Genomic DNA, 9388 nt, shown 5'->3' with positions numbered 1-9388 from the left:
ACACAGAATATGTATATATATATATACATATATATACATATATATATAATATATATATATGTATGTATGTTTATGTATCTAAGAACAAACATTTATTATATAAGCAATTATGTCGTCATTTTATGCATTCCACCACTAACAAGCAATCGTGTTATTGCGACTTATTCATAATCGGTCCTTAGTTAGGTACACGATCATGGACAGAACTTTTTTGTAAAGTTAATAACCGATCAATATCTGTAACTGGAATAATATAATGTAGCGAAAATGTAGAAGATTGTCGTGTGTTTTAAATTAGTAGATTTCACTTCTAATGAATTTGTAATTCAAGATCACGCTAGTCGCCCATTCCCTAAGTTCACGTTTGCAACGATATTACATCAACGACGTGGAATATTATCGCGTACGTTCTATACGTACATTTTTAAACTAAAGAACGCGCGAGTACGACGCGGGCATCTCGAACGGATTTATCCGCACAATAAAGAATGAAAGCGTGTCTGCTGGAGCAACGCTGCGTCATCTAGACTTGAGGTAGAGCAAGATTCGGGAAAGAGAAAAAAGCGGAATCTTACATTATTAGAAAATAGAATAGCAGATAAACCTCTTTGGCAGTACAGGTTCACACCTTATTCAAACCGTTGCCAGATTTACGTTTAGTCGCTGTTTCTGTGAATCCCAGTGTCAGTATTACTTTGCTCCCGGTATTTTACCTAATACCTATAAGCATATAACAATGTTTACATGTATATATGTGTGTGAGTGTATATTTATATCAGCTGTAACATCATTTGAAAGTATGAGTTTACCATACATATAGCACGCGTTTCACATACTTAACTAAATTTATATCAACTAGAAAAAAAGAGAAAAAAATTGGAAGCAGACTTACTTTGGAAAGATCTACACCAGTCAATGCTTGTACAGCTGGAGGTACTTGTCCTACGAGACGCGTAAGTTCTCCGCTGGTTGCGTCGCTTCCTCCGAGAAGCACGATTTCTTCTGTTCTTGCTAACGGAGCTGCGACCTCAGCCGCGATCTATAGAAGAAAACATCATAGTCAAAAAAATAAAATAACTTATGATAAACATAATATGACACACACAGTACTCACCTTTGGCAAGGCATTTAGAGTTATATTTAATATCGCTGCTTCGCCGTACTTCTTGTAAACTGCCGCTTTCATTCGCATGCGCTCAGCTTCCGATATACCAACGGCTTCTAAAGCGTGGGCTTCCGCTTCTCCAAGCAATCGAATTTTTTCAGCTTCAGCTTTTGCTGCGCTTACAGTCTGAGTTCTGAAATATTTATACATTTTTATGTAAGAAAAATAAAGTGGGAAGTATAACAAAAAAGAAAGTATAAAAAAAAAGTTATTAAAATTATTATAACAGTATCCAAGATATAGAACTCTTAAGTAACACATATACATATATAACTGATCCTAAACATTTTTAAATTGGATTAACGGCAACAATTCGGAAGTCACCTTTCGTTATATTATCTTATTAAAATTATATTAAACGACAATTATGATGTTGAAGATGGTGATAATAATGAAATAAATTATTTCTTAAAAGATTATATTGTGAAAATTATACCTCTTTCCTTCAGCTATTCTTCCCATTTTATAGAATTCAGCTTCGGCTGGTAATCGTACTGTACTTTGAAGTTCATGTTCTTTACGGCGTACTTCTTGTTCCTCAACTTCGATTTGCTTGCGTCTTTCTACGACTTCTATTTGTATCTCTTCGTTTCGTATTCGCTGTTTTATCTTCGCTGCTTGAAGTTCATAAGCTAACTGAGCTTCCGCTTTCTGAAAATGGAAAGAAGAAAAAGATGAGCTTAATAAAAATTCACTATTATCTTATAATCACATCTTACATACATATTATATAACTGTAACTATTTCGAAAAAAATACTTACAGCTGTGTTTACTTCCTGATCGAAATTAGCTTTCTGCAATTGGTAGAGTCTTGCGTTGTCTTCTATCTTCGTATCAGTGTTATACTTTATGTCCATCGCCGATTTCTCGCATTCCGCTTCCTATATCACAAAAAAAGAAAACAATTATAATAAAACTACAAATCATATCTTATATATAATATATATTGCATAATATGTATATATATGTACAGTTTATGAAACAAGAACATGACCGACATAATTTTCAGTCCATAAAGATAGACCTAAACTTCTTGTAGAAGGATGCCGGTAAAAGGCATCTTTATTTATAATGCACTACAGATAAAGTTTTTGTTGTTGAACTTTTCAAAGGCAAAAAACAAATATTTTGTCATGAGTGTCGCGTTATACATCACGTCAAAAATGACTCATAGAGAAATTTTAACAGTCTGTCAAAGAAGAACTTGACCAGTTTAATTTATAGAAAAATTTATTATATAAAATTGAAGAAATATACACATCTTTTCTACTTGGTTGTGTAAAACTAAAATACTTTTATATTAAAAATGCGTCCAGTCGCTACCGTTGTTAATAATTGCCTGATATCTTCAAAACATACTTTCCACTAATTTCAAATTAGTAACAAGTTTCATTTTAGTTTCAATTGAGTAGAATAGATATATGTATTTTCAGTTTTATATAATAAATTTGTCTATAATTTAATCTGATCATGTTCTTTTTTGACAAACTGTATATACACGTATATATGTATATAAACAAAGCTAATACTATATACCCTAATGCCTGCATCGCGATTTGCTTCCGCGACGCCAACATCGGCGTCTCTTTTAACAGCAGCCGTTTGTGCTTTTCCGAGCGATGTTAAATACTGAACGTCGTCGTAAACGTCCTTTATCGTGAAAGAAAGAATCTCGATACCCATACGTCCAACATCTGGCGCAGCGACCTCCCGCACAAGAGCCGCAAATTGATCCCGATCTTTATAAACTTCCTCCACTGAGAGCGTTCCTAAAATAATTTCTCTTATGAGTTCACTTGAAGTCACAACTATAAACTTAAATCCTTAGGATCAAACATACCTAATATAGCTCGAAGATGACCTTCCAAAGTAGACAAAATTGTGGATTTGATCTCGTGAACACTTTTCCCAAGAAATTGTTCGCTGGCTGTGTGCAACAACTCATCAGCCTTCATGATCTTGCATTGCGCTACTCCGGTGACCGTCAGTGGTACACCCTGTGCCGTCTCCACGCTCTCACATACCGGGTTTAGAGTCATCACTTCTAATGATAGCCGTTGCACATCAGTGACGAACCACCAGGTAAACGCATATCCACCGACGATTGTTCTCTTTCTCATTGAACCACAGCACCCACCTAAAAAAAAACGTAAAGTCGTGCGTGCTCGTTAAAAATAAAAAGTAGATCATTTAATGAAGTTTTTGTTTGTTTTTACTCTACATATAAGTAATAATTCCAGAGATTTGTCAGTACACTACTTATCTGTTAATAAAGCTATTAAGTTGAACATGAATATAACAAATCTCTATATAAAAATAGGTTTCTTCTCATTTGTAAAATATATTTTTTCATTTGAGATATTTGCGTTTAAATTATAAGAAGATTTCAAAAATTTATCTTCTAAAACTTTGACAATTCGTAGTTTTACATGTGAGACAGCCTTTTAGAAAAGCGAAAGAGCACGATACATCATCGATTAACACGTAGGTGTGGGCGATCGTTAGACGCACTCTTCTAGTAGCATTAAACTAGGTCAGCCTTGGTAATGCATGAGTAAGTTTGTATCGTAAACTGCGTGTGACGTCACGGAATGTTGTGAATGCGTCGAAGAAACGTGAGACGCGTCACGCGTAACGCATAGCCATTATAAAATGCTCTTGTTAAAATTTTCTTGTATATATATTGCAATTACTATAGCAAGCAACCATGCAAATTATTATTTTTAATTATATATATATATCGCGCTACCCAAATTTATTTAATTAATTTTATTTAACCCATCGCAGATTGTTAGTCTCCAATAACATTTATATTATTATTAAGCTAGGAAAAATACCAAAAATTTATTGTTAATTGTCTACATTTTGCAGCAATTATGTGATTTGCAATAGGTGGATGAGAAATAATATCAGAAAACGGGACCAGATGCGGATGGTGAGAGGGGGAACCCGGCAATATCGGACAAAGAGGAAAATTAAAAGAGAAAGAGAGAGGCAAACCGATCACCGTTACACACGGTGTCTACCGGGTTAAAACACCTAGAAACCCATCTTCAACGAGACATATCATGCGAGCAATCAAGGCTGCAAGGTCGTGATCATAGTGTTGTCAAGTAATATCTCCTCGCCGTAGTTTTTGAATATAAAAGTTAATTTATCAATCTCGATAAATATTCTGTGTTTATCTAAGGATATGTAGTTCATCAGTGTGTCTGTAGACATTTCAAACAATTACTTTGATATGTCATGTGGTGAAAACATCGTGTGAGTGATATCTTTGATTCAGTCAAAGCTGTTGTTTATATGAAATAAACAATAATTCAAATAATTTGTAATAATACAAATATTATAATCATATACACATATAATTTTTCGTGATATTATTAGATAATAGTGTATTATAAAAATACGTGTCAATAGATTAACATTCTTTCTATGGTTGAATTTAAAGAAAAATTGAAGAAAAAGATTCACAATTTACTATTATAAAATAGTAGTGAAAATCAAGTGAAGGCTCCAATAATATAAACAAACTTAATCAAGTAAATTGGCCAATGTGAGCCTAAACACAGTTAACAGTGTGTAAATGTTTTGCAAATTAAATTTATTCAAAAACGTTTAACGTTTCGATCCCCGGATGAGATCATCTTCAGAAAAAGAATACATGAAAAATCAAAAATAAATCAAAAAAGACATTTGACTCGCAAGATGTAAGTTACAAACGTGTTGTTGAGAACGTGTACATGAGAAAACGGATAAACGTGTTGTATCTCTCACAGTTGTAACGAAACATTTGAGTCTCGTATTGTAGACATTTGAGTCTCGTTACAACTGTGAGAGATACAACACGTTTATCCGTTTTCTCATGTACACGTTCTCAACAACACGTTTGTAACTTACATCTTGCGAGTCAAATGTCTTTTTTGATTTATTTTTGATTTTTCATGTATTCTTTTTCTGAAGATGATCTCATCCGGGGATCGAAACGTTAAACGTTTTTGAATAAATTTAATTTGCAAAACATTTACACACTGTTAACTGTGTTTAGGCTCACATTGGCCAATTTACTTGATTAAGTTTGATTATAAAATAGTTTTTTCTAAAAAAAAAAAGTGACACATTTATTTCAAAAATCATATAATTACTTTATCATATTACTTTTTAACGAAAAAATACTAGAAGAATTAATGATACGATCTTTTATTATTGACATATTGAAAAAATATATATTTAATTTATTTGTAAAAAGTTTGTTTTTTCTTTCATATTTATAATTATTATTATGGTCGTTATATAATATATAAATTTATGAAGTTGTAATAAATTCGCAAAAAGGGATTTTTTGTAAACCTCGAAAATTACTTAATATTTAAAATTACTTAACATTTGAAAGTTTGTACGAGCTATTGATATTCATGTCACTTGAAACTTAGACTGTGTTAAGTTTATTGGCTGTTAGCCAGTAAACTGAATTTCTAAAGTAACGCTTGTAAAACTTTTCTATTTCTTTTGTTTTTCTTCTAAAGCTTATTTTAACGATATAGCGTCGTAGAGATTAATTCCGGAGAAAGATAAAACAAAAGGAACATTTGAAAGAAAGTGAGATAAGAATAAAATATGAAATATTCTTCGAAGAGTCACAGCAAACAAAGTAAAAGATTAATAAAACGCAAATACGCAAAATGTTATCTCACTCATTACTTATCCTTTTATTTTATCACGTTTACTTTGTTTTACTTTGATTGTAATATTTTTGTTGTTTCATATACAGTAACAAGATACTTCTATATATGTGAAATTTGAGGGCCAATACGAGGTTGATACTGGTTGTTCGTGTAAAAAGTGATTAATTTCAAAAGCCAAACGTTTCGATCCTAGTTTTGGATCTTTATCAATGGCATCTTTATTAGATGAAATAAATCACTTTTTACACAAACAACTAGTCACAAATCAACCTTGTATTGATCCTCAAATTTCACATATATTGACATTATCACGAGGTCTACACATTGTTTTATTTTAAAGATATTCCTACTTTGATTAAAGTGACTATCAGATACTCTGATACTGAAAGTAATAGACCGAACGAAAACTAAAGAAGCTGTAATTATTGGAAGATAATGATTAAATGATCGGTTATGGAATACGGAACAGAAATATATGAAAAAAGTGAAAACAGTAAAGAGAAAATTGAGTTTTTAGAGAGTATATTAATACCATGTAATTGTTATAAAATTTTTAATGTAAATTTTAAATTGTTGTAATATAAATTTTGTTCTTAATATATAGATATATATACTATCTAATTATATGTATATTAAATTGAATAATACATTAATATTAAAAATAATTATATTGTTAACAATCATTTGTTTTCTCTATAGATCTTTATATCTTCTTATTATTTTTGCATTTGAGATTGTATTTAAAAAACGTATTTTTTATCATTTTTATATTTATTGTTACAATTTTTTTCAGGATTAAACAATTAAAAATTACTTAGAAAAAAAGATTAAAAAACCATGGACATCGGAAGCGTATTAACAGGAGGTTTGACTTCCTCCTTTGGAGGATTGTCATGGTTTGTACCAGCCCTTGCTGCGTTGCTTGCTTACTTCCACTATGAGGTTCTAGATAATGAAGCCCCGCCAATTAATGTACCATCGGAAGCACTGTTACCGTCGTACGATTTTATTGTAATAGGTGGCGGATCGTCAGGTATTTTCTTTTTTTAATTTCTTTAGTTTTATTTTTATAATATTTTGAATGTTTCGAAAACAATTATTCCTTTGATCAGGAGCTGTAGTAGCAAGTCGTTTGTCCGAAATCGAAAACTTCAACGTATTATTACTAGAAGCGGGAGGTGATGAAACAGAACTTTCGGATGTGCCTTTGCTGGCAGGATTTCTACAACTTAGTCAACTTGACTGGAAATATCGCACAGAGCCGCAGGGTGACGCCTGTCTAGGTATTGTAATTTCCACTGCTTTTGCGTCATATACACCTTTGAAAAGTTAACTATTTTTGAAATATTAATATAATCAAGAATCTTTATTAGTTCCGCTAAATCACAAGTGTTATGTTTGCTTTTGTTGCCTTTTCTTTAACATCAAAAAGCATCCTTTTTTTTCTTACATTATTAAATTCTCCATAGGAATGGAGGACGGGCGTTGTAGGTGGCCGAGAGGCAAGGCCATTGGCGGAAGCTCTGTTCTCAATTACATGCTATATCTACGGGGTAATAAGCGTGACTACAACATTTGGGAAGATCTCGGAAATATGGGCTGGGGCTGGCGTGACGTCCTTCCTTACTTCAAAAAATCGGAGGACAACAAAAATCCATATCTGCTTCGCACTCCTTATCATGCAAGCGGAGGACTTCTTACTGTGCAAGAAGCGCCGTGGCATACTCCTCTAGCAACGGCTTTCGTCCAAGCCGGTCAAGAAATGGGCTACGAAAATCGAGACATTAACGGTGCGATGCAAACAGGATTTATGATCGCTCAAGGTACTATTCGGCGTGGCAGTCGTTGTTCCAGTGCAAAGGCCTTCCTCAGACCGGTCAGACTCAGGAAGAATCTTCACGTGGCAATGCACGCGCACGTCACCAAAATACTGGTGCATTCCCAATCTAAGCGCGCTTACGGCGCGGAATTCATCAGAGACGGCAAAGTGTTTCGAATTCGAGCAAAGAGAGAGGTGATCCTGTCTGCAGGCGCGGTAAATTCGCCTCAGCTTCTCATGCTGTCCGGTATCGGGCCAAAAGAACATTTGCGAGAAATGGGAATACCCGTAATTCAGGATTTGAAAGTCGGCCACAACCTACAGGATCATATTGCTTTAGGTGTGTAAGTCAGGATAGAAAAGAGACGCAGGAATTAGTTACTATATGAACACAGATTTATTTCTCATTCGGTTCGTTCACCAGCTCGCTTGCGATTCTCCGACATCTTCTCTTTTCTTCTTTTCTTTCTCAATTTCATAGCAATAACGTCATTCACTTTATAAATAATCAAAATTTAAGTCACTTTTACAATTTAAGATTCTCTTACAGGTGGTCTCACTTTCATGGTTAATCGAGAGATTTCTATGGTAGAGAAACGGCTTCAAGACAATGTTAAAGCTCTGATACAATATTCAGTGTTCAGCGACGGACCTTTGACTGTACTCGGTGGCGTTGAAGGTGTTGCTTTCGTCAACACGAAATATGCAAACGCCTCGATGGACTTTCCCGACATCGAGCTGCACTTCATTTCCGGTTCGACCAATTCCGATGGCGGGAGGCAGTTGAGAAAAATACACGGTCTAACAAAACAGTTCTACGATGTCGTCTACGGGCCGATTAGTAACAACGACACGTGGAGCGTGCTTCCCATGCTACTGCGACCGAAAAGCCGAGGCTTCATTAAACTTCGTAGTAAAAATCCGTTAGATCATCCTCTCATTTACCCAAACTATTTCAAAGAACCGCAAGATATGGCCACGTTAATCGAAGGAGTAAAAATCGGCGTGGCTCTTTCTAGAACCAACGCCTTTAAGCGATTCGGCAGCGAATTGAATCCGTATCAATTTCCACAATGCAAAAAGATACATTTGTTTACAGATAAATATTGGGAGTGCATGATTAGAACATATAGCGCCACTGTGTATCATCCCGTTGGAACCTGTAAGATGGGTCCATTTTGGGATCCCGATGCTGTCGTTGACTCGACGCTTAGAGTATACGGCATTGCTGGTCTTCGCGTCATTGATTCGTCAATAATGCCTAATCTCGTAAGCGGTAACACCAACGCGCCAGCGATTATGATTGCTGAAAAAGGCAGCGATGAGATAAAAAAATATTGGTTAACAATGAATTCGTCTGACAATTTAATGTAAACAATTCGTGAATTACAATTAAAAACTTTTTGTCTCTAAAAATATATATTACAATAATTGGATAATCGGTTGAAATACCGGTGTACATTAGTAAAATCCAAATTAAGAAGAGTGTATATATCAAGACGTACGATAGGCAGAATGTTACGATCTTAATGAGTATTATTTAACAATAAGTATATGTATTTATTTATTACATCAAAGCCTTATAGATTCTATTAATTGAGTATTATTTATTATATTTAAAATGTTTATTATTATTATAGCTAAACTTGACTTTAAATAATAAAACCGAAACGTTCCAAAGGCAATAAATAGGTACTCGTTAATCTCGTACTATCCTG

General features: G+C 33.9%; 2 protein-coding genes across 5 annotated transcripts in view; one reads left to right on the top strand and one right to left on the bottom strand.

The window, feature by feature from the left end:
* Nucleotides 1-74: 74 nt before the first annotated feature.
* Nucleotides 75-9388, bottom strand: part of LOC109858161 (flotillin-2) — a 62484-nt gene continuing 53170 nt past the window's right edge. The window contains exons 2-8 of the mRNA XM_020435172.1: nucleotides 3007-3303; nucleotides 2703-2935; nucleotides 1928-2047; nucleotides 1602-1816; nucleotides 1115-1298; nucleotides 893-1039; nucleotides 75-720 (exon numbers count right to left, since the gene is read on the bottom strand). Of these exons, the coding sequence (XP_020290761.1) occupies nucleotides 691-720; nucleotides 893-1039; nucleotides 1115-1298; nucleotides 1602-1816; nucleotides 1928-2047; nucleotides 2703-2935; nucleotides 3007-3303 (1226 nt within the window). The 3' untranslated portion in view covers nucleotides 75-690. The remainder of the gene's footprint in view (nucleotides 721-892; nucleotides 1040-1114; nucleotides 1299-1601; nucleotides 1817-1927; nucleotides 2048-2702; nucleotides 2936-3006; nucleotides 3304-9388) is intronic.
* LOC109858156 (glucose dehydrogenase [FAD, quinone]) lies at nucleotides 4143-9242 on the top strand. Of its 4 annotated transcripts, none has more exons than XM_020435155.1 (6): nucleotides 4143-4430; nucleotides 6213-6386; nucleotides 6645-6884; nucleotides 6964-7134; nucleotides 7321-8010; nucleotides 8221-9242. In XM_020435155.1, exons 3-6 carry the CDS (start codon nucleotides 6689-6691, stop codon nucleotides 9042-9044), a joined length of 1881 nt encoding a protein of 626 aa, XP_020290744.1. In that variant the 5' UTR covers nucleotides 4143-4430; nucleotides 6213-6386; nucleotides 6645-6688; the 3' UTR covers nucleotides 9045-9242. The 4 variants fall into 4 exon arrangements, with proteins under 4 accessions (XP_020290744.1, XP_020290743.1, XP_020290745.1 ...); XM_020435154.1 differs by having other exon boundaries at nucleotides 6192-6386; XM_020435156.1 differs by lacking the exon at nucleotides 6213-6386 and having other exon boundaries at nucleotides 4143-4279.

Source organism: Pseudomyrmex gracilis, unplaced genomic scaffold, assembly GCF_002006095.1.
Source record: "Pseudomyrmex gracilis isolate BER0280 unplaced genomic scaffold, ASM200609v1 scaffold_190, whole genome shotgun sequence".
NCBI lineage: Eukaryota > Metazoa > Arthropoda > Insecta > Hymenoptera > Formicidae > Pseudomyrmex > Pseudomyrmex gracilis.
This window is presented reverse-complemented; position numbering and strand designations above follow the sequence as displayed.